Source organism: Nipponia nippon, unplaced genomic scaffold (genome assembly GCF_047370975.1).
Source record: "Nipponia nippon isolate SJK-2023a ecotype South Korea unplaced genomic scaffold, ASM4737097v1 scaffold_30, whole genome shotgun sequence".
In the NCBI taxonomy this organism is placed as follows: Eukaryota; Metazoa; Chordata; class Aves; order Pelecaniformes; family Threskiornithidae; genus Nipponia; species Nipponia nippon.
In genome coordinates, this window is record NW_028262348.1 from 4,768,824 (window position 1) to 4,793,381 (window position 24,558).

General features: G+C 41.2%; 1 protein-coding gene across 17 annotated transcripts in view; it reads left to right on the plus strand.

Annotated features, from left to right (window-relative positions):
- The window catches only part of MTMR3 (myotubularin related protein 3), an 82,385-nt gene that overhangs the window by 48,998 nt on the left and 8,829 nt on the right, over nt 1-24,558 (plus strand). For all 17 annotated transcript variants that reach the window (XM_087768341.1, XM_087768346.1, XM_087768328.1 and 14 more), the window contains 11 exons: nt 633-799; nt 4,201-4,297; nt 5,855-5,968; nt 12,253-12,458; nt 12,682-12,813; nt 14,853-14,964; nt 15,829-16,024; nt 17,771-17,956; nt 19,383-19,553; nt 20,571-20,716; nt 21,386-22,805. In XM_087768341.1, the coding sequence (XP_087624467.1) occupies nt 633-799; nt 4,201-4,297; nt 5,855-5,968; nt 12,253-12,458; nt 12,682-12,813; nt 14,853-14,964; nt 15,829-16,024; nt 17,771-17,956; nt 19,383-19,553; nt 20,571-20,716; nt 21,386-22,805 (2,947 nt within the window). The remainder of the gene's footprint in view (nt 1-632; nt 800-4,200; nt 4,298-5,854; nt 5,969-12,252; nt 12,459-12,681; nt 12,814-14,852; nt 14,965-15,828; nt 16,025-17,770; nt 17,957-19,382; nt 19,554-20,570; nt 20,717-21,385; nt 22,806-24,558) is intronic.

Genomic DNA, 24,558 nt, shown 5'->3' on the forward strand with positions numbered 1-24,558 from the left:
GCCTGTAATGTTAGGCAAAGCTCAGTTTCAAAAACGTTGTTTGTGCTTCCCACCAAGGCCAGAAAGAGAATCTTAGCATATGAGATAGGGGAATAACATAAGATTTCAGATACTGGAGTTTGTCCACATTATTTGCAAATTAAGTATATTAATCAAATGGATGTTTCTCCTATGTCTGATGAAAAACGTGTTCTTGTTTACGGGAATAAGATGCGTAGATTATAATGTACGTGATGGTTTTGTGAGTTTCCCCTCTGAGACCACCAGTCAGCAGGACGCGTTCCTGCCTTTGGTTGTGTGAAAGCTGCAGACTGAACTCAGTGACATTGTCCTTGGTTTTAGAGTAAACGTGTACATAAGCATCTCCTTCATTCACGATTCGTAGGACATACCGCTGGTTTATTCACAATCACAGAACATTGCTTTCCTGCTTACAGTTTGTTTTGACTTCCTAAGTGTGTATGTCTTCACTAGTATCCAAAGGTTTCATGTACACAGCAGAACTAAGTTATCAATAAGATGTTTGTATTTACTTTTTGCTTTCACAGATGTTTTCATAGTCAGCCTGTCAGATCTTATAGTCTGGCATCTTTTACTGAAAATTAATAGATAAATGTTTGTTTCTGGGACAGGTGTCAGTTTTCTACTTTTGAGCAGTGTCAAGACTGGCTTAAGCGACTGAACAATGCCATCCGCCCTCCTTCGAAGATAGAAGACCTTTTCTCGTTTGCCTATCACGCTTGGTGTATGGAGGTATATGCTAGCGAAAAGGAACAGCACGGGGATTTGTGTCGGCCAGGTATGCGGAAACACTTTGGGGATCATCACAAATGCATGGACTAGTAACTGCCTGTTTGCTGAGACCCAGACTTTCAAAAAAGTTACAAACAAATTCAGTCTGTGGTGTTAAACTGAGCCTGCAAGATTCCAGTATGGATTTTTTTTTTTTGTACATAAGTTCTTGCACTTCTTCACTACCTCGTGAATTCACTGTATGTGGTAATTATATAGGCGTAGTACACCTTCAGTTACAGCGAGGTGTCCTTTAATGTCTTGCATGTCTGCCGCACAGTCTGAGTTTTGTCCTGTCTGAACAAAGGAGAGATGAGCTCCCACCATAGTTACTTTGGGATCAATATGCAAAGCAGTACCTGCATATCCTGAGGAAATTATTATGGTGGATTTGATTTAGTCAGTCGTATGTAATACTAATAACGTTTTGTTCACCATGGCAGTAACTTTCAATCTAAACCATTTTGTATTGATTGTGCCCACATTTTTTGTAATTGCCTAGAACAGTGGTCTTCAACATGGATGTTGAGGAGCAGGAGGTGAAGGAGAAGGAAGTCCCTGAGCTGCTCCTGAGGTTCATTCACAGCTGCAAGACAGCGACCTACTTTAGTGAAATGTCATCCTTGCTGGAAAGTTGTAGAAGCCCACAAGTAAATAAAAGCTAAAAATTGGGATGCTGGTGGTTATAGCACTTGTTTGAATATAAGGAAATCTGGGTTCCAGGCCCTCGCCGATCTGAGGCTCTCTTTGCTCACAGTTCACACATCTGAGAAAAGTGTCCCAGTTACCAGTTTGAGGAATGTTAGTGTGATTCTCTCCTTATTACTGAAGCTGGTCTGGGGCTGAGCAAAGACTGTAATCTCTTTGGTGCCTGAGGAAGAGCAGTCAGCAGGTGGCACGCAAGTGGGAGGAGGTGCTCCTTGGTTCTGATTCCCGTGCCTGCACTTCACACACTTTATGTTAGCAGTTACTGAAAAAAGGCAAAAATATCCTCAGAGCAGAATTTTAAACTCAGGTCTTTTCCCAAAATCTAACTATCAGCTTCTGGGGAAAAAAAAAAACAAACTAAGTTGTTATCAGTGTATGTAATGGGAGATATGAACTGTGGCTCACAAGATCAGCTTTCAGTCAGAAGGCACAAGTCCACAAAATGTATAGCTTGCTTTTTCTCTGATTTTGAGAATTGATTGGGGTGCTTTGAAAATATTATCCATCTTGGCTCAAAATGCTTTTTAAAATACCAGCGTTTCAGGAGGAATGGACAAAATGTTAAGGCTAGGGTTTCGTTTCTCAGAGGAAAATCTATGATTTCATGACACGCACAGTAGCTGAAAAATTGAGAGAAATCAAACAGAATATTTCATTTTCATGTAGTTTTATGTGTTTCTCTTAAAACCCACTAGCAGTATGCAGCATCGATGACTGGGGATATTTCCGGTATTGTCATTTACTCTCCAGAAAAACCCTTAAGGATGTATTGCAGGTTTTAATGACCATTCCTCAAAACAGCTGATAATGAAGGCCGTTCTCAGTGCTGCAAGAGCATCCTGCTGTTCCAGTAAAAGGGTTTGATTGGGTTTTTTGTTTGTTTTGTTTTGTTTTTTTAAAAGAAGCTAAAGAAGAACATGACAGAGGTTGTTGTCTGGCTGGAATGTATTGTCCCAGTTTCAGCTCTGCACTTGACAAAGGATCAAAGGGCTCCTCACAGAGCTGCCATCTCCGGATGGAGCCATCCAGTTTTTGTAAAACAGGGGCTCAAGCAGCTGGCCTATTTGAGTAGGTGGCTAAAAGATAATAAATTCAAGCTCACACAGAGTTCACGTGAGAAGCGGGAGATTGTTGGCAAGCTCCAGCCTAACTGATCTGATGATAGGGAAGGTAGAGCAGAACTGCAGCGTCTGTGTGGTACTGAGACTAGCCTTCTGCAGAAAAGGCACGACGCAGGAGACAGAACTATTTCTTTTTTATGGTACTGTTGTACCAGTGACATGATGTAAAAGGAATAAGTGATGAAGGTCAGTCAGGTCCATAGATTTTACTGCCATGTGCCTTGAAGAGTGAATATTCTCCCTTTGCACACAATGGCATTCTCATGTTTTACCTTTCAAAAAGCATAAGAAAAATAATCTCATTATGCAGATCTCTTGCACATTGTCCGTATTGTAAAGCACGTGTAGATGCACCATTTTCAGTGTATGATCTGACCTGTAGGCATGAATAACATTATATCTTTTCTTTCGCAGCTAATTAAGTCCTGTAGTTAGGCTGCTATTTTTATTCTTAGTTTACCTATTTCTCTATATTTTTCTTCAATTGTTCTGTAAGTCACATAAAAATTTGTTTTCTGAAACATATAATGGAAAGATGTAATAGTTAAAGCATTAATTTTTCAACAGATTTTTTTTTTCCCTGTCGGGTGATGCTCTGCCTCATGATTTAATGATAACAGTAGTTTAAAGAGACAAGCAATGGACAGCCTTTCAGAATCATTTTATCTAGTGTTGCTCACATGCTCGTTAAATTTATAACATTCTTTAGCTCTGTGAACCTGGAAATTTTGTACGTTATTCTCTTCTACACGTTGATTGAGTACCTTCTAATTCTCTAGACTTTCTGTCTATCAAATAATTCTTTATTGCCATTGTGTATTTTTCAATTGTATTTTGATACTTTTAAAGAAGTGTCTAGGAAATAAATGGAGCTCGTTCCAGTTCCTTTAATATATTAATCCAGGAATTTGTGAGGGTCTTGTGACTGATATTTGTGTCCAACAATCATTTATGCATTTTATCTTCATATCTCCGCATGACTCATGGAGGAATAATGTCCAGTTTACAGATGGAAAACTGAGATGCAGGTTAAATTACAGGGCTTGCCTACAGTCACACAGGAAACCTGTGGCTGAAATTGCATACTAAATGGAGAGTGCCCAAGTTCTAGACGGCATTCCATGTATTACCCCTTCACGTATCAGTCAGACCAGAGCTTCACATTCTTCTCATTGATATAAAATCCTTATGAACTTCAGAAAAGAAAAACTATTAGCGTTTTCCCACTAAGACTGCTGATGGATCTAAATTGCTTTTGCTGGTGCGCTTGGTTCTGGTCTGCAGCGTTATTGTTTCTTACATGAATTTACAGAAGCTGGTTGTTTCAGAGAAAAAGTCCTTGGTGGACTTTGACATTTCTGGAGAGTTGAGCAGGGAGAGCCATCAGTACAAACTGTGGTTCTCCTGATACGGATTTTCAAACTAGGGTTGTGAAATACAGATGGTGTTTTTGGACTGTTCCTTTCTCTTTTCAATTTTGAAGTATGAGTGCAATGGTGTTTTTCTCTAACTATTTTGAAAAGTAGGAACCTTACTTCTTATTTCACATTTATTTTCTCTCTCTGCTTTTGATACCCAGGAGAACATGTAACTTCAAGGTTTAAAAATGAAGTGGAGCGGATGGGGTTTGATATGAACAATGCCTGGAGGATTTCCAACATCAATGAGAAGTACAAGTAAGTTATGTGGGCTGCTGATTCACAGCCAAATGGCATCTCAAAACACCAATTTTGTTATAGCAGATTACTGGAACTTTTTCCAAGTTCTACAGTTCCTAACAAGGGACAATTAAAATTACAATTTTTTTTGTTGTTCTATAGAAAAAAATGCGCTTTTAGAGTATTATTTAGTTTTTTATTAGCTGCTACAATTTTTGTAGACTTAGAAATACCAGATTTTGATGTGCTTGCTGGAGAACTTCTTAGAGGATAAGCATTCTAATGGAAGAAAGGGGAGCCTTAAGTGAGCAAAGAGTGGAGTTTGACTGAACTTTTAAAAAAACTTTTTTTTTTTTTATTGTGTCTTATTCTCTAACTTATGACAAAGACTTGTATTAAAGAACGAAAGTTGGTTTTGGAAGAGTTAGGCTTGTAGATCCTGAAAATAAGAAAAAACACTTTCTGTGGTCCTGAAAGCATAGACAAATGTCCTCTTCTCTAGCTGCCGGAGCAGAGAAAGGCGTTCCTGCATTCACGGTAGGTTGGACAGAGCGTGCTGGCTGAGCCCTAATGCAATTCAGAGCAAAACCAGCAGCAACACTTTGTGATGAGATGTGTTTCATTGCTCTGTCTTTGCAGGATAATGACTTGCAGCTGGTAGTTGGTGTCACTGCAAGAAGAATCTGTCTTGGTCTCTAAAAATCTAGGGAAGAAAAAATAGCTATCCCTTACGTATTTGATACTAAAGAAAAAGGAAAAAACTTTCTATGTCATGTGGACGCAGAATGACACAAACTACTCCTTTCCTTCTTGTGGCCAGCACTTGAGAAAAGAGCGTTTTTTCAGGCTGATGGATATATTTTTCTGAGTAGAACAACCTTAGACACGTGTTCATGTCTGTCCTTCTTGTGCAGTAAGTGAATCTCTTCAAGGGGATGGACTGGGGATGAACTAGTTTATGATTCAGCAATATATTGCAGGCGCTACTGCCTGCTTGCGCGGTTCTCATTGGCAGTCATGGCTTTATTAGTTAAATTGTGGAGTAAGAGGTGCATCTAGTAGAAGAAAGGTCCAGTTAGCCAGTCAAGGATAAGCCAGTGCACTCAGATTCCTGCCTTCAGCAAGGGTTGATTTGGCAATGTACTTTTTCCACACTTAGACAAGTTTTCTGTCTTGAATCCAGTAGCCCAGTGTGGCTGTGGTTCTGTGTTTTGTGACCCAGAAAGCGAGTGGCTAATTCTTTAGCATGGAGAGACGTAGAATTTCTTTTCTGTAGTCCAGTTTATTTCAGCAGCTGGAGTTAAAAATCACCTACATGTGCATTTCTCAAGAAAACACCAGCTTGAATCTTCTAATTCTGAAATGCATTTATGCACCTCGATGTTCACAGTGCTTTTTGTATATGCAAAGGAAGAGTTTATTAACGTGCAATGAAACAGGAATCAACAAAATGGCAGTTTGCTGAGATGAACAGCTGTCACGTTGCTTATACTGCTTATTTGTGTGTGTTGTATGGAAAGTGTGTAACTGCTCTGTATCGCTTTCGTTCAACCCTTTGCACCGCTTTTCTCGCAGGCTCTGTGGTAGTTACCCCCAGGAAATCATCGTTCCCGCCTGGATCACGGATAAAGAGCTAGAGAGCGTGGCAAGCTTTCGGTCCTGGAAGCGTATCCCTGCTGTTGTGTACAGGTGAGGCTCTTGTGGGTGGAACAGCTTTCACCAGGCTGTAAATGGGGTGTTCTAGCAAATAAAAGCTGAAATAAGTTGTAACTGGGAATCCTGGCTTGTAATGAAAGATGTTCAGGCTCCTCTGGGCCCCAGATGTCCCCTCACTGAGCCTGACAGACTTTAGCAAAAGTGTTAAAGGTATTTTAAAATAATATTTTTATAATAAAATAATATTTTTATAATAAAACAATATTTTTATAATTTATTCAAAGTAAAGGGAGGTCTCGCATGAGAAGATGTTCAGACCTGTTCTTAACTGACAGCAAAGTATGACCTGTTAGGCTTGATAGCTTGGGGTCTTTGTCTCTACATTTGCTACCTATATACATATTGCTTTATACCTGTTCAAAACTCCATGAATGTGTGAGACAGCAGCACCTATTGGCCCTTGTCAAGCCATAAATGAGGTAAGGCAGACCTACTACACATTCACTCTGAGTGGGAATAATGGTTTGTATCTTTTAATTCCAAACACATTGTAGGAGCACTCAGCATTTGCATCTCCTGCAAGTCATTCCTAGGGCAGTCACCTGAGTTAAGATTGATTTTATTTTTTTTAATATGAAAATGAAAAAATGTAAGGTGAAGACATCAACACAGCTGTAGAATGATAAATGGCATCTCTGGCTAGGGACTCCTTTGGTTTTTCTCTAATTCTCATCCAGCTATTACTCAGACTGCAGTATAAAGAAGGACAAATACTGAAATTATTTAAGGGAGATATAAAACTCAAATTACAAAAGAATGTACATGTTAGCACTATCTACATATTTTAGATAGTTTTAATCAAACAGCCTCTTCCTTAGATTGAGTCCAGCAATTCTTCATAACAAAATTGCTCTTCTGAGATACTGGGTTTTGGCATCTTCTTTAGTAAGAAATATATTTCTGCATCTGGTTTGTTTTTTTTTGGTTTGTTTTTTTTTTTTTTCAAATATTCTGGAACCTGCCATTTAATAGCTTGGCCACTTTCCTGGTGTAGTTATCCTCCCATAAACGTTTAAAATCTCTTTAAAAAATCAGATGACAAAGGGATTAAAAAGATAATGAATACTGATAATTCCATTAAGTCTGCCTAGCCACCCATTCCTTCTAAACAGACAGAAAGGAAAAGCTGTTCTCTGAGCGGCAAGCTAAATTTAGAGAGCAGTAAAGTTGACATTCATACGGCCTGGGTCAGAGGAGCAAGAGTACAAGAGTAGGCCACAAAACACTATTTACCTAGCTTAAGAGTTCTTGTTCTATGAAAGGAGAACAAATTAGGTTGTGGCAGCAGACCATTATCTTCAAATCCTCCTATCTTTTCTCCTTTTTCTTCCAAATAATAAAGGGAGGTTAGCACAGTCTCTTTCTGAATGTTAAGGAATTGCTCCATCCTCTGTTCAGCTCTGCGAGGGGGGGAAAAAATGCTTTCCAGCATATGCTAATTTTTTAAGACTTAAGGTATTTTATTATTATGGTAGTACATATAAGTATGTATGTTACATATATGTATGAAAGAGAGTAGTGTAATTTATATATGGTTTTGTGTTTGACTTTGAATACTGCATTCCAGGCCGCTTTGTGCCTTTTATGCAGTTGTCGCATAACTGGGGACACCTCACCTGCAAGCACGCTTAACACGGGGAAGCACCCTCCTTCTTTCATCACTATACGGGGGAAGGAAACCCCTTTCTTTGCATTCTTGAGTACAGCTTACATTCTTGGGGATTTATGGGAGAGTGATTTAAATGTTCAAAAGACCTCGTCGACTGAAATTGTGTAATCCCTGGCATTCAGTGTTCTGCAGTGATGAGACTATGTATGGTAAATTACCACATAATTTTTCATTCGTAATCTCAAAATCAGTGGGAGAAAAATTTTTCTTTTTTGTTTTCTTTTTTTCCTTATCTTGACATTTAGTAATAAATCTTTCAAGACATCCCGTTCATCATTCTATGCTCTAATAGAACTCACATCAGCTAGTGTTTGATGATCCGTATGATTGGAAATCCATGTATAGTTTTCTCTCTATATATGTTGCCATAAAAATAGCTTTTTTCCTTACTTATGGAGGCGTAAGGGACAAAAGCTCATTCAGCATTTTTTATCTGTTGAAGATGATTTTGGGGATATTAGTTTCATTTTTGATCACATTTAAAAAACGTGCTCTTTTTGCTTTACCTCGGGGGGGGAGGAAAGTAATAATGATTTTTTTTTTTAAATTTGTCCACTAACTTCTCTCAGATACTGAACACTGGGACAGAGAGAGACCAGAGACACAGGCACTTTGGCAACAAAAACTTCATTGTCTCTTCTTGTAAAGCGTTCGAGAGCTGTGAGAGTGTGCACAGGCTGAAAAGCTGAGCGGGCTGAATTCACAGGCAAGCTTCAGAAACACTCAGCTGAGATTGGACTGTCAGGAGGGTTGCTTCCATTTTATGATCAGATTTCTGGAAAAATCTCACATCCAGCTTCTGCAGTTTTTCTGTGTTTACAGTTTTTTAAAATCTAGGCACATAATTATGTAGATAAATCTGGCCCGTAACGCGGTTTTTGTAGCTTATCTGTTTTGGTCCCAGAAAATCAATGTTAGGGAGAAGCCTTTTTGGATTTTGTGGAAAGACGATAGAGAAGACTTCATACATTATACAAACAGTGTCCTAAACACTTCAGAACCTACTTGGAAATCAGCTGTGTTGAAGGTGTCTTTTTGTCTGGCTCACTGCTGAAGGTGATTACCCATGCAGGCAGCGTTTCTGCCAGCACGGGAAGCCAAGGTAAACAGAAAATCGCCGTGTACTGTGCTTGCTGAATTATATTTGTGAATTGCAGCAATGATATTTTTTTTTCAGTTGCAAGTCCTAGTAGTTAAGTAATGCTATGGAGGGAGCTATTCAAACCTTCATTAGTCCTTCCTGTCTTTATAGTTACAAGGACTCAGTGGATTTATTGTTGTACTCAAAAGGTTGCTTGAACACAAGGAAGATGAAGCATGTGCAGAGGTGTACCGTACATCATGCAGCTAGGCAATGCTTTATAGAGGGCTCTCTAGTTATCTAATGGTGATTTACTATTTAGTTTCTGTAGGGAGGCTGCATGTTTCTTTGTCTCTAGAGGGTTAGGAAATTTGCAGTGGAGGATTTGCTTTAATTTTTTTAATCTTTTTTTGGTTACTGGGATCTGAGTGACACCATCTTATCCCCAGCTCTATCTCTAGGGACTTCGGAATCACACTTGAACTATTTGCTATTTTTTGTTCCCATGGCCAGTCCGGTTGGAATGAGTGTGATTCCTCAGACCTCCAACATTACCGTAAATAGAATTGCTTGCTGATTTCTGTTGGTACATCTGAACATTGCATATTTGTGCAGGCTTAGGAGTGTTAGGGCTTTGCAGCTATCAATGAACTCTACTTTTGGCCTAATGATTCTTTATTATTTGTAGTATAAATAGGAGGCAAGAACCTGGAGATGAAAATATAACTCTTTATGAACCTATGAAAATGATTCCGCAGGCAGGTAGTAATGAAATCTGGGAGAACATATGGAAAAATAAATGACCTTATCTGAGTGCTCAAAATAGATTTCTTACACGTATAATGATGTTTTATTTTCTTTTGTTATTTGTGCAAGTGTGGCGGGGAGCTAGGTGGCCTTTCGGTGATTGGCATCTATGTTTTGCTGAACTAATTTGCTATCAACAGAGTTGTTTCTGGAAGGCTATTCACTTCAGCAGAAATACATTTTCCTTTGCATGCAGTCGACTGGCGCCTGGTGTAAGTGCCGTGGCACTCAGATTGCTTTTCCTTTGGTTCAGTTAATGCAGTGTGTCGGTTGCTTCCTCTCAGTGAAGGAATTTTATATGAAACAATTACAAAAGAGCTATGAAAAATACTTACAATACCGTATCACTACCTATTTTATAATTTTAAGTTTTTGCAACAAGGAGCCGTAACCCAATGTAAGTGGTGCTTTGGATGAGTAGCACGAGGCGGTCGCTGCTGCCCGCTGCTGTGCCTGCAGTGACGCTGCAGAGGTGGTGCTGCTCCGCGCCTGACGGGGGGTCGGCAGCTCTGACAACAGATTGTAAACCAGCTCCTCACACCTCCATAAACATTTATTAGAGTGGCGACAGGGAAAAAAAAAAAAGATTTATAGGTTTGGGTGGGCTTTCTTCCTGTTCAGGGCTGTCAAAGTCAACTGTTTAAATTTGCTTAAAGATTCAGCTAATGCTCACCAGTCATCAGTTGCCTTATTAGAGGGAATTAAACAACTCTTGGTTGACGTGAAGCTGGGATGGCCAGCTTGTTTGCAGGAAGACTCTCAAATCCTTTGCCGCATCGTAACATATAGGACCTGTAATTGTCACGTGCATACTTTATGTATGGGCTTCTCATGGGACTCCTGAGCAAGAATGGCATTGCCTAGAGGCACCTTTGCTTAAAGGGATGTATATTTGCAGGCCATTTAAATAGAAAACAGTGTGTGGGTGAGTGATAGGATATTTCAGATGGGACATGAGGCAGGGAGTTAACACTTCTAGGTGTCCCATTCCTCAGCATCGCTGACTCACCCTGTGGCCTGCGAGAAGTTGGGTCTCTTCTCTGCTTTGGCCGTTCCACCTGCAGCTCTTCATACCGACAGCTGGGCTTCCTTTCCTGCCGTGGCTGAGGTCCTCTGAATTCGGGGTGCTGCTAGTGAAGGTCAAGGAGAACGTTGTTAATGCCAGATGTAAACGCTTCAGTAAACGGGGCATTACATTTCTGTTGGCAGCAGTGGGATGTGCCAGCACGGAGGCAGTAAGTGAAATTACAGTGATAATATGTTTCAGTACTCTTTTATATAATAGATTATAGGGGAGAGTTTTTACATCTTTTTCAGAGTATGCTTGCAATGGTTGGATGCATTTTACTTACTTCAAATCTGTTCTTTGTGTAGTACAAGAAGCTAGGTCAAATTTAAGAAAATAACTACTAACTCTTCAGACATGTAAAAAAAAAAGCAAACAACTGATTTTTTTTTTTTTTTTTAATGATGCTCCCCAGAAGGAGATAGCTACGTTCAAGTTAGGTCATTCTTTGGTTATCTCCTCGACATATTTTTTAATTGATAGACTCATCTCTCTACTCCATTTGCCAGTTCTCTGAAGTTTTATCAGTATACAGAGTGCTTGCAATTTCTATCACATTTTAGAAGAAAAATATTCTGTTAATAAACAGTATTCCCTTTTTCAGTGCTACTTAGGTGTCTGTAGCAAAATTTACTTGTTTGTGGACTTTGTTATTTCCCAGCCTGGCACCACGGTGGTGCTCACACGTAAGAGCTACTGTTGCCCTTCATCAGCTCCTTGGTGCTCTTCTGCTAAATACGATCGGTGTTTGAGAGGCAGCAGAGAAAACACTGCCCAGAGAGGGTCAGGAAGAGGGACGGAGAAGACCCACACATAGAGGAGAAGAAGCTGAAGAGGGGATGGCAGAGCCACTCCTTTCCCACAGATGCTAATACCAGACTTCAGAACGAGTAAAACTGCAGATATTTAGCATCCTGAGATGCGAAAGGCTCTTCCTTTTAGCTAGTGAAACAATACTTAAAATACACTGGCTTCTGGATATGGTTCTGCAGTGTTCAAGGACCGCCTCCTGTGATTCACAGGTGGTGCCTAGAAATGGGTACCATCGGTGTATAGGAGTACGGTTTTGGCTTACCATTAGGCATCATCAGATAGAAGGCGTGGTATTTCCCACCAAAATTGTAACATTCTTCAGATTTCATTAGTGCTATGTTTTGATTTAAAAAATCTCATCAAAAAGTGAATCTGTGGTTTTACTCCTGTCTTCTAGCTTTAAAATGAGCATGAGTTCAATGTAACTTTCCTCTTTATTCTGGCATTGTAGCAGTAGACCTGACTATCCAGCAGGTGTTGAATACCTCTTTAATGCCTCATCTGCTGTTCCAAAATGTTCCCCAGCTTTCGCTGGCCAACAGACAACAATATTGAACAAGAAAATGCTTTGTTTTCTCTTACTGATTTCGGCTTTGACTTTTACCGTCTAGTGACTGTGTGGTCGCAGTCAGCATTTTGAAGGGAAGCACATGGAATATGTTGCCACTGAATCACGGATGGAGGATAACTGCTGAACGGTAGAGAGTTCCCCAACAGGAGTTAAACTACTGGAGTGCACCATTTAATTTTTTATGCCCTCTGTGTCTTTCATCCTGATTCTTCAAGTTAGGCACCGCTGGTTTTATTCTTTTCTTTTCCAGGCATCAGAGCAACGGAGCAGTTATTTCCCGCTGTGGACAGCCTGAGGTCAGTTGGTGGGGCTGGAGGAATGCGGATGATGAACACCTTGTCCAGTCTGTAGCCAAAGCCTGTGCCTCAGATTCGAGGTCCAACAGTAACAAATTAATGAATGGAAATTGTTCCAGAGATTTCTCCAATGGAGGGGACCTCTCTGATGTGGAATTTGGTAAGTTTGTCACTGTTCCTTTTCTGTAAAGGGCAGAGCTTTATGTAAAAGCTTAATCTTCTATATGTACTGTAACAGACTCAATCCTTTGTATTTAATCAGGCATTCTCCAGTTTCTGTATGTGCAGCGCATATGCGTTGTGGGACTTGAGTGAATCAATGTTGTGAACAGTGTCAGAAGTATCCCTTCAGTTATTCATCAGTTGCATATCCTCTTCCCCAGATTCCTCAATCTCTAATGCTTCAGGAGCAGAGAGTTTGGCGATACAGCCTCAGAAGCTTTTGATCTTGGACGCACGATCTTACGCAGCAGCTGTGGCGAACAGAGCCAAAGGTGGAGGCTGTGAGTGCCCAGGTATCCCCTCAGTTCTCTATTAACTTAATCAAAAGGATTTGCTCAAATATAATTACACTGATATCCTTCAGTACTGTGTATTTAACAGACTGCGTGGATGCAAATACTGTTCATCTATGTGAAAGTTCTGGATCGTTGCAGCTATCACGCAGCCCTTCAAAAAGACAGGTTTAGCTGTTAATTAGGTCTGTTTCTTAGAGCATAAAACCAGCTGGTAACAGCGTTCAGTAAATGCTGAACTGTGTGGAATATGCTGATTAGCTTTCCCCTGCTGAGTCAAATGTATAGAGTGAGACAAAGGTGTCCAGTGTGCTAATGTCTAAAAAAAACCTGAACAAACTTGTAAAAATCCACTAACTGTAGAGGATAGTAATATTCTAGAATGGTTGTGCAGAAGACAACTTCTCAGCAATTTTTCGAAAGCTGAAACGTTTTTCAGCATTTGTATCATAACCCAAACCAACTGAAATCCTGATTCATCTTGCATTTGTAATACATTTGCAATTATCACTTTCTGTGTTCTTTGGCACTTGTAACTTGTTGGTATTATAAACAAGATATTTTTTTATGGTCATTGTTGGATATGAATTCAACCTGTTAAAATTCTGTGGATGGAGAGTCTACAAAAAAACCACCAGACAGAACAACTGTAGATAAGATAACAAAAGCTATTTTGACCATATATTCTTATTTCGGTCTTGGCTGCAATAGCTGCACTTTGATATGTAGCCACCAGTAAGAAAAGATGAATTTTCCATTTAACACCTCAAAACTACTAAATAACTCGTCATCAGAGAGTAAAATTTCACAACAGAAAAGCAGAGTATACAAGAAGTTTGATTGTCTTCCTATGTATTGGTTCTTGAATTCTTTGTAGAAAATTTCCAAACAGCTTGTCACCTTTGATAAATTTGACCTGCATTAAGTGCTTCCTCTTTGCTGCTAAGTTTTCTCCAGGTATTGCCAGGTTTGCTTCGCTCTCTCCGTATAAAAGTTTCAGTTACGTTATGCTTTATTTTATTTATAACATCATTCAGTAAAAAGACCAAAAAATGCTTAAATTGTCTGATACCATCAGTCGCTTCTGACTGGGGTTACCTAGTCCATCACTAACAGGATGTTCTGGTTTGGGTCAGAATTCATTGCACTGTTAACAGTTAAGAAATCAAATGATATAAAACATGCTCTTTTAAGAGACTACTGCGTTTTCCTGTGCAAGCACTCAATATCCCGTATTCTGAATCCTGATTAATTTTTTTCTATTGTAGAAAAGGCCATTTTAGCTACCGTGTCATCATTTTTGTGCAGTTAGAAGCATCAGGATAGAGGAAAGCTAAATCCAGGAAAGACTATCAGTATTTTTCTGCAGCTTCTTCGGTGTTCCCTCTGAGTAGCGGCCCCTGTCTGTACAGATACTGCCTCGCCAGTAGAGCAGAGTTGCCTGAGTACCTCCCATAGCAACTTCTGAAGGCAGGCTCAGTAATTCCATCTATCTCCTGTTTTCCTGAGCTTTGAGTATTTCTCACGTGTGTGATGCTTGTTCCTCATAATAGAAAAGCTCAGAATAAAGCAGTAAATGAAGTAACCTTTTAGCCTTTTTGAGTGGTTAGGAAGAGGAATCTATAACTTGTATAAAAATGTACGTTAGTTTGCCAAATTTAGGAACATCCGTAAATTATCAGTTAAATATTGTTTATGCTTTGCTTTTAGGATGTTCCTTTTAAAAGCATTCTGTAGCCTCGAGCACAGCAATATCACTATTCCCATAGGTTTGTACTCTGCTTTTTGTAATGTGAAGTGAAACATTGAAAATAAATACACAAACACTTTGCTAACTGTTTCCTGTTTTGCTATGCTGTGCTGTAATGTCTGGAATACCTACTGAACTCCAAGTACTAGTTTCTCCTTAAAATATTCGTAAACAGGTTATTTCATCTGCCCACAGCAATAGCAGTTTGTTTTTATGAAAAAGCTTCTTTTAGAAATTAAACTTAGTGTAGTTTTTAGTTTCTTCCCTCTTTCTTGATATTTCCTTACAGAATATTATCCAAACTGTGAAGTGGTGTTCATGGGGATGGCAAACATTCATTCTATCCGGAAGAGTTTTCAGTCGCTGCGTTTGCTCTGCACACAAATGCCAGATCCAGGAAAGTAAGTGGACGTTTGGTGGTTTTTTGCCTTTGTTTACATGTTTCTGCAACTGCATTCTTTTGCTGCTGATTAGTAAACTGAAATTTAGTGGTTTTTTTTTCTCTTGATGACTTTCCTGTCTAATAATGCTAATCTTTTCATTTCCACGGAATTTGAGCTAAAGGAAGCCATTAGTTTATTATCATTGAAGTGAACCTAAAAAATGAGATCTGGGCTTACCTGTTTTTCCTGGTTCTTCAGTCTTCACAGCTTGGCTCTCCTTCAGAAAATTCTAGTGGCGTTCCATGTACTTCACGCATTTATAGCGTCATTTCAGGAGACGCATTTCATAGCCCTCCAGTGCTATGGGATAGCTAGCCTCTAACGGCCCATCGTCTCGGGAGCTTCTCAGGTTGGGTCTTCACTAGGACACTGTCCTTGCACCAGTCCTGTTTCCCCTACCGCTTCCCTGTTTTGAATTAGCTCCTAAGAGTCTTTCATGGTTTCAAAGTAGATGCAGAATGGCCACCCTTTCCAAACTGGATACGTAGATCTTCATAAGGTAGAGATTCCTGAGATACCTACAGCACTGTTCCATTGTCTGTTGCTGGTGACATGTTATGCTCTTGTCTGGGAAAATGTTATTTAAGCTTCTTGCAAGTCTTATGCAGCAAAGCGTTTACGAGAGACTGGCTGTTCCTCAGGTGGACTGCATGGCTTTGTTTCTTACAAATCTGGGAAATTGTTAACGAGACGTAAATGAAAAATATTCAAGAACGGCATTCACAGCTTATTAAAATAGGAGCTTTGACTTGATAAATTTGAAGATCCAAACCTGAAAGCATTTTAAAAGAGCAAAAACTGTCTTTCCTTGTTTTCCTCTAGTTGGTTATCAGCTCTGGAAAGTACCAAATGGCTGCAGCACTTATCTGTGCTTCTGAAATCCGCGCTACTCGTAGTTCATGCCGTGGACCGAGACCAGCGACCAGTCTTGGTGCACTGCTCAGACGGCTGGGACCGAACCCCCCAGATCGTGGCGCTGGCCAAACTGCTGCTAGATCCGTATTACAGGACCACAGAGGTTTGTAAACCATCTCTTAGTGCGTGAGGTAGTTACCGAGTTTGGGTCCTTTTCTGAGGAAGTCTGTCTATAAATGATTTCATTTTTTTTCCACTGGAAAAAGCACTAAAGCTAGCAGGAGTTTACTAACAGTAGTCTGCAGACACAGTTACATATAGGTGTAAATATAGTCTCTAATTCAAGAGCAGATTATGTTTTTCCCCTTTGCTGTAACTGCCCAGTCATGGTCTATGCTTCCCCGTATTTAGCTTGAGAATATGTAGCACAAAGTGCTACGTATTGCAGTTTCCATTACACCATTGCAGTTTCTCAGCCAACTATTGATACAAAGCCTTTCTCTTTTCTAGATTTCCCAACTGCATGTTTTTCCAATTTCACATTTTCGTTGTCCTCTGTCACTTAGTTATATTTCTCTTGGGTTTTTAGCCTGAAATTCCCCCACCCCCCCCTCGCTTTTTAGCATTGTGTGATATGTGATGGTTGGATTCCATCTGCCAGCCCACATGCAGATGCCTTTGTTGTCTAGAACAGAAGCATATGTCTGAGCACTCTGCTATAAAAACTGCTGCTTAAAGCCTTGGACACATGAGGACCAGAAGTTTAAACTGTAGCAGTGCCTTTTGGATGAAATGGTGGAAACTTCTCAGATCCTTTTTCACATGGGTTCTAAAGTCGGCATCCATCAGGTCAAAACATACTGCTCTGTCCTTGGCACGGAGCCTCCTCCTGGTCCCTCCTAAGAGGGCCGTCGTTCCTGTTCAAAGTGCAGAGTTCTTCTGTACACAACCTTTGCCTTCCCTCTTGTCCACCACCGCATCAGAGGAAACCATAAACTGTAGCTGTCTATACAAGGGTCAGAAATGTTTAGGAAAATGAGTCTTCAGCATTGTCACATTTCAAGCTTTTTGGCTATCAGCTATTATTTTTGCTCTAATTACAACCATTGACTTAATAAGCATGCTCTACAATTTTACTTTCCGCTAAGAATCAAAACCTTCCGAACCTGTGATGGGTTTTAGGTCCGGTAAGATGAGGTGTCGCGTTCAGGTGCTCAGCTAGGCACTGTTTTGAAACGTTCCTTGCCCCTTTCATGCGCAACTCATGCAAATCGTGCAACTTGACCTTTAATCAACCTTGTGACTGTGCTACATTTGGTATCATAGAATGTCCTGAGTTGCAAGGGACCCATAAGGATCATCAAGTCCAGCTCCTGTCCCTGCATAGGACAACCCCAAAATTCACACCAGATGTCTGAGGGCGTTGAATGGTATGCGCACAGGCAGGCACCCTGAGCATGGATGTCCTATCGTGGATGAATTGGTTTTTTTTATGACAGATAGATCCACCCATCATTTTCAAGGGAGAGCTTTAAAATTTCCTCTCTTGTCCACATGTTGGTTACCGTGATTCTCAGAGGGTTTTGATCAAGGTGAATTTCCTACTCCCCGCTGCCTGGCCAGGATAGGTGTCGTATCAGAATCCTTCCTGCCAGTCACTGAGGACTTAACCTGCCTTATTCCCTTTCCTGTTCATGTAGCCTTGGGAATTCATATCTGTCCTAATTTCATTGTGCAGCATTTCAGAACACAGAGGCATTAGGTAAAGCCGTAAATGAGGCCAATGCTGAAGGGAAATGGGAGTGAGGGAGGACACAGTAATAAGGTGATTCCCGTGAGTCTCAGACTGTCTTAAAAAACTGAACCAAAGAAAAATAGGAACTTTTCATCTGTACTTTCATTTCTGCAGGGTTTCCAGGTGCTAGTGGAGACGGAGTGGCTGGATTTTGGCCACAAGTTTGCAGATCGCTGTGGCCATGGTGAGAATTCGGATGACCTAAATGAGCGCTGCCCAGTGTTTTTACAGTGGCTGGACTGCGTCCATCAGCTCCAGAGGCAGTTCCCTTGCTCTTTCGAGTTTAACGAAGCATTCCTTGTGAGTTGTGGCTTGAGAGATTGCTGTTTTATAGACTGCTTCTAAACCGGTACCCGGTACTAACATACTATAGAGTCCCAAGGAGTTTCTGGTTTTCCCATCTATCTGTGATACGCTGCAGCCTGATAAAGGAAATGGGAAAACTGCCCAGATACAGTAGACAAAAGTACTTGTATACTTCATGGGACCTGCGGTCTGTTCGCTCTTAAAACTGAAGCAGAGCCCTTGAGGACTTCTTTTAAACTTTAAAGAAAGAAATAAATTATACGAATTTAATAGTCTCACCTAAGAGGTGCTGAAATAACTCTGGTATAATGCATCCAAACAGCATGGAAAAAGTCATAGTTACGGGCAATAAAACTTCCCCCTACTTTGATCTTGTTTTGACTTGAAGGCTCCTCCTCTAAAAACAACCTCCCCCTTACCTTTCCATTCAGTTTTTCTGCTGAAAATGTGTAGGATATATGAGCTTTTTTTGTTTTCTTTTGAAGTGGACAGCTCTCCTGTTCGAAATTTGCCTAGGATGGTCAAAATCATTTCCCAAGGCCGGAAAGCAGGTCTCTGGGAAAGTGGCAGCCACTGACTGCAGGACTAGTAATCTGAAGAATAAAAGTTTTTATGAAGTGTCTGATCCACTAAGAGATTTAAAGCACATGCCTGTGATTGTGGTTGACTTGAATTACCACTTGCCCGCTCAGCCATGTAACCGAGCACATGTACAGTCCCAGCTTAGCTCAGTTGTGAAATGGGATACGTAAGGTTGTAACTGGCTTCACAGCACACTGCTGATCTACAGGAGCCGTCTGTGAACATACCCTTAGCATTCTGGCCTTTTTAGAGTAAACCCCTTAATTTATTAGAGTATTGAAGTACTTGTCTTCATTTAAATGTCTGAATAATCTCATGGAAGTCATTTATATGCTTAAAGTTAAGTTCATATTAAGCTATTTTGTCAGACTGGGACCACAGCATAGAATGCATAATGATCAGGATGCGTGTGCTGTGTGCATTTATACCAACGTACAGAAATTAATACTTTTCCCCACTGTTCTTTGCCTTTCTGTGCTGCATTAATGTTTTGTAACGGGTATCATGATTCTCTTCTGTGCCTGTCCTACAGGGCTATCAGTTGGAATCAGCAAGACTCTTATACTTCATTATGAACAAAAATTTTGTCTTTATATTTTTTTTCCTCGATTTTTTTTTTTTTTAGTTATGATTTTAAAAGATTCCGCTATGCCTGAGTTCCTTTGCAATTAGTTTAGAGGTATGCAAACAATGCTAGGTGTATTTGTATATCAGTCTTTAGGAAGGGGGTGTATTGCCCTGTGAAGGAAAGATTTGTTGCTTCTTAAGCCTGAACGTTGATTCTCACATTAAGCTGATATCTTCTGCCATGTGACAATATTTGTATTGGTCTGTGCAGGTCAAATTGGTGCAGCACACCTACTCTTGCCTCTTTGGTACATTCCTGTGCAACAATGCGAAAGAGAGAGGAGAAAAACACACTCAGGAACGGACCTGTTCTGTCTGGTCTTTGCTGCGGGCAGCAAACAAAGCCTTCAGAAACCTGCTCTACTCCTCCCAGTCAGAATCTGTATGTATCCTTCATTCCCCAGTCCCGTCAGGGGCTCCCAGGCACAATGTTCTCAGAAATGTGTACCTTAAGAAAATACCCAAGCTTGTAGCAGTGGGACTTCGTAATGGCTTAACTGTCATGGTGGATACAGTGTGGAGATAGGTATTTCCAAAAAAGTGCGCTCAGCTCTCCTCGTCGATGTTTACCGTTGAATTCTGTGCAGTCTGACATTTCAAGTCTTGCGTTAAGTTTGCTGATAATTGAGGACTGTCAAGGGCAACCTTGGAAATTTCTCTATGCTGGAAATGCGTTTTCTGTAACTAAATATTTAGCTTTATTTTTTGTAACAGAAAACACTTCAGTTCCTGCTCAGTGGCAGGGAAACCTGACTGTTTCTATGCCATTGCCTGCTTTTCCACAAGGAAGTTACCTGGGAAGAGTGGAATTGACAGAGTGACCCAAAGTGTTTTTAAACTGAAACAGAAAGCATATTCCACAGTCAAGGAATCCCTTTTAAGAGCAAGCTGCCTGTTCAGCATAGTATTTCTGCATGTACTCAATTTTTAACATATGAGTGCTTCCATTAAAGACAAGGTTAGCTTTGATGAATCGGAGCCTGTAGAAGGAGGTTATTAGTTCAGCTCTCATATGGCATGGTATAATACAAAGTACAAGGACGTCTCTGCGCTCACAATGGGCCACCGAATTCTTCAGCAGTTTAAATTGCTCAGAAGCATTATTAAGGTGTATATTCACACAGAGCACATAGCAGTAATTCATTCATGAGAAGCTGAAAGCTGGCATTGTTACGCCTCAGCCTCTGTCTCTGAAAGAAAAGATAATTATATATCCAAGTGTAGCCGATTAAAAACGCCATAGCTGCTCGCTGGCCTTCAGAGTTATCTAGATGATCTAGCAAAGGCTCCCAGCTGCAAACCTGAATAGTCAACTACCACAATCACATCTGAACAATTCTCCGCGTTCTGGGAGCGAGCAGTTTACCGTTTCTGAACATCGCGTGTTCTCCCCTCCCAGGTGCTGTATCCAGTGTGCCACGTGCGTAATTTAATGCTCTGGAGTGCTGTTTACCTGCCGTGCTCTTCCCCCTCTACACCCGCTGATGACACCTGTGCCCCATACCCTGTTCCCGGCTCTAGCCCTGAAGATCAGCCTCTGGGCAGGTGAGCCTAGAGCCCAGAAATCCCATCCTGTAAAGTAAGATCAACAGAGAATATTGTGGGATATAAAGAGGAGGATACTTGTGGTGGGAGGGAGGTGTTTTCACAGGCTTATTTGCGGGACTGTTTGACTGACCTACTCAAAAGCAGTCTGTCATTGTTTCAGTTTTGAAAGCTGTTAAGTTTCAGTGGTGATAGCATAGCAGAGAGAAGATTAGGAAACAGAATTAAGCTCCGGGTATTGCATTGCCTTGTAGGATTCCTTATACTCTAGTGGGATATAAGCTTTCATTTGGTTATTTTGAATTTGAGTTCTTTTTCTGTGTTGCATAACTATTTCTTTGCTTTTTTGTACAATCATTCTGAGCACATGTTAATGAGGAGGTGTGACCAGACTGTAAGCATTTGTGTTTTGTGGCAACAGGATTATTCTGGGAATGTCTGAAGTCTGATTGAACATATTTTCCTGATGGCAAACAAAGAAAGTACTGAAGCAGCTCTGTGCTACAGATGGTCAAAATGTGCTCCTAGATAATGCTTCACAGAAGTCCATTAGTTAGCAGATTGTTGCTGTCCTAATTGTGGGGGGAGTTGTTAAACCATAGTAGCTAAGCATTTGAAAAAAAAAAAAAGTCCCCTGACTTTGGATTCTGATTATTTGTACCTTTATAGGTTACCAAAGACGAGATCATTTGACAATCTGACGACAGCCTGTGATAGCAGCGTGCCTACAACCAATCGACGTAGTAGCGACCCCAGCCTCAATGAAAAGTGGCAAGAGCACCGTCGGTCCCTGGAGCTGAGCAGCCTCGGTAACCCTGGGGATGATCCGTTTGATGGAGATGGCCTGAGTAAACAAGGCAGGGCTCCAGTTGGAGCAGAACTCTCTGTTGCAGCTGGTGTGGCAGAGGGACAGATGGAGAACATTTTGCAAGAGGCCACCAAAGATGATGTTGGTCTGGAGGAGCACTTACGGGGTAGCCTAGAGACAGTAGGGAAAGGGGATGAGATTGCCCTGGACAAGGAGAAGAGAAGCGACAATCTACATGGGTATGTCAGTGATGTCGGTGAAAAGGCCAAGGCGGATAAAGGTATTGTAATGAACAATCCAGCATCCAATCCACATCCCGTTTCACAAGGTGCTTCTGAGCTGAAAGGACAACAGGATGAGCATGCTGATCTCAGTAACGCTATCCAGAAGTTACCTCAGGTGAGAGGACTACAGGCTGTTCCTTTGGAGGGCTTTGTAAATAGAGACACTCAAAAGAACATGGAGGAAGAAAGCGTTAGCAAACTTGAGGGAGAAGCAGAGAGCCTGTACGATACAGCGCAGGCCAGCCTTCCGTTACCTCTTACGATCGCGCATGAGGCAAGAACATCCAACATTGAAAGTTCTACGGAAACCTTAACAGAGAATGAAGCAAAGCAAGAGCTTGTTCCTAAGGGTCCTTGCCATAGACCTCACCTGATCGACAACAGTGCTGACGAACTTTCTCGAACTATTGAAAATAGGCCAGAGGGGGAGAGCGTGCTAGAACTTCAAAAACTGGGAACAAAAGTACATAGGACTTCTGGTAGCAGCAACACACACATCCCGATGCCTTCCCCTTGTGCCTTGCCTTTAGCTGAATGTAAAGATGAGGTGGTGTGTAATGGAGAGCTGGAGCCTGAGAATAAGATGACAGAGAAGCCTGAGGGGTTTAGTATCACCCAGAAATACCACGCAACAAACGGACACTGTGTGAATGGAGAGGACGGTCGGATCAAAGCCTCTCTGAGTCGGCAGGTCTCCACAGCTAGCTGTAGTTCTGCACAGTTTCACTTGAGGAACTTGCACCAAAAATGGATGTTTAGTCATCTTGGTAAGCAGCAGGCAGCCAGCAGCCCAGAGCAACCTGCCAGAAGTCACCTGGATGACGATGGGATGCCTGTCTACACTGACGTTATCCAGCAGCGCCTGCGCCAGATAGAAACTGGCCATCAGCAAGAAGTGGAGACCTTGAAGAAGCAAGTGCAAGAGTTGAAGAGCCGGTTGGAGAGCCAGTTCCTGAACAGCTCCTTACGTCTCAATGGTGATTATGGAGACGAAGTGGTAAGTGAAATGGTCATTGAGCCACTGCTGGAAACAGCGGGCTAGTTAGTTGCTTTCTGGATCTCTCCATATTGTCGGCTCTTGATTCATTGGTCAGGTAGTGATTTTTTGGCCTTACAGGCTTTTATAAAGCTCTCAAGGTCATTCTGAAGAGGGCAAATGACTGAGTACATGGCAAATGGCCATGAATGATGATTAGTATTTTCACTGTATTTCAGTTTGACCATAAATGTAGCAAAGGTTTATTTCAAGATGGGTGTTTCACAGCGTACTCGCACAGACCTGGACATACTTAAACATCTTTATTGGCCTTTTTAAAAAACAAAACAAAACAACCATTTGTTTTACTGTTGTTTTCATATATGGTCAAAGATATTTTTCGAAGGAGCGTAGGACTGATCTCTTGGTGCTTTGCATGCTTGGGGTAAGAAAGATGCAGCAGTGGCTGCTCGGTTAGCTCAAAACCATGAACTTCCAGCCATCCCCTTTTCAGATGGCTGGCCAGCTCAAGGCTTAGTCGCTGGAATAAATTAAGAGCTTTTGTGACAGCCTCATGTCAGTGAGGGTTTTTTCTCAACAAATTAAGAATTTTAGGGGAGCTTTTAAACTGTGCTTTTACGTGGAAGTGTTTAAAGTCGTAAAAGTAGAGACTTAACATTTGAGGCGTGATTCAAATACAGTACAGTAATTTCTGTAGCGATTAAATGGTCTGTGTAGTTGTGGTTGCAAAAGACATTTTAAAATCAGAAATAAGTGTAATTCCAAGTTCAGGATCTCAATAGCTAGCAATGTCTCTGTAGGTCTTGGGTGGATTTTTAAGTTGCTTCTCCCCTACCTGTTTTTTGCCTAATTTCTCCTCTTCTCTTAACTAACAAATAATAATAATAAGTCAGAAGAAATAGAGCCACTGGCCTTGTACTGTTGCTGGAAGGTAGCACTGATTCAGAGAACAAGCAGGAGTCCTGTTCTGTAGAGGCCTTCGAGCACACAGCACTTCTGCGGATTGCTGCAAAACTTGGTTTTTCAAAGGCCCAGTATTATTAGTTAAATAAAAGACATGAAGAGGGGAGAGCTGCTTGGGAAAGCAGGTAGGCACGGGAGGAGGAAAGGGGCATGAAGGGGAAGGTGAGGAGACGTAGAATCCCTGAAACAGAGCTTGTATCGTCCTGTGGGTTTGAACACCGGGCAGAACGTTGGCCTGCAGTTCCTGAGGTTGACATAGCACCCATCAAAAATTTCATTTTCCTACCTACACATTGTAATGCGTTTTATATGCCTGCAAAATTGGGGGGGGGGGGGGAATTTACAAGAGGTTTCCAACTTTTGTTTGTTTAATATTGTTTAGAAGTGGCAGAGGTGCTGGATAGTCCCAGGTACATTTGTTGTGAAAAATACTCAGAGCCGCCTTGGCTATTCCCATTGGTGATAACAGCACTAAGGGCTCCTTTTGGGCATCCGTTTCAGTTGCGTGTGGCTTCTGTCACTGGCAAAAGCTTGGATTCCTTGGAGAAAGTTGGTGATTTGGCTTAATTTACTATGCTCCCATTTTTTAAGGGCCTTCACAAACTGCAGCGTAGGGCTGGATGCGAGAGCACGCCATCCTCTAGAAAATTCACCAGTTTTAAAAATCTGATTGCTACCTTCTACTTGTACTTGCACCTCTTCAGCTTGGGAGTAACAGGTTTTCTTCGGGAGCTCCAGAGGTGCCCATTCCTCAGGCATAAAAAGACACTAACTCAAGATTTCTTGCAAT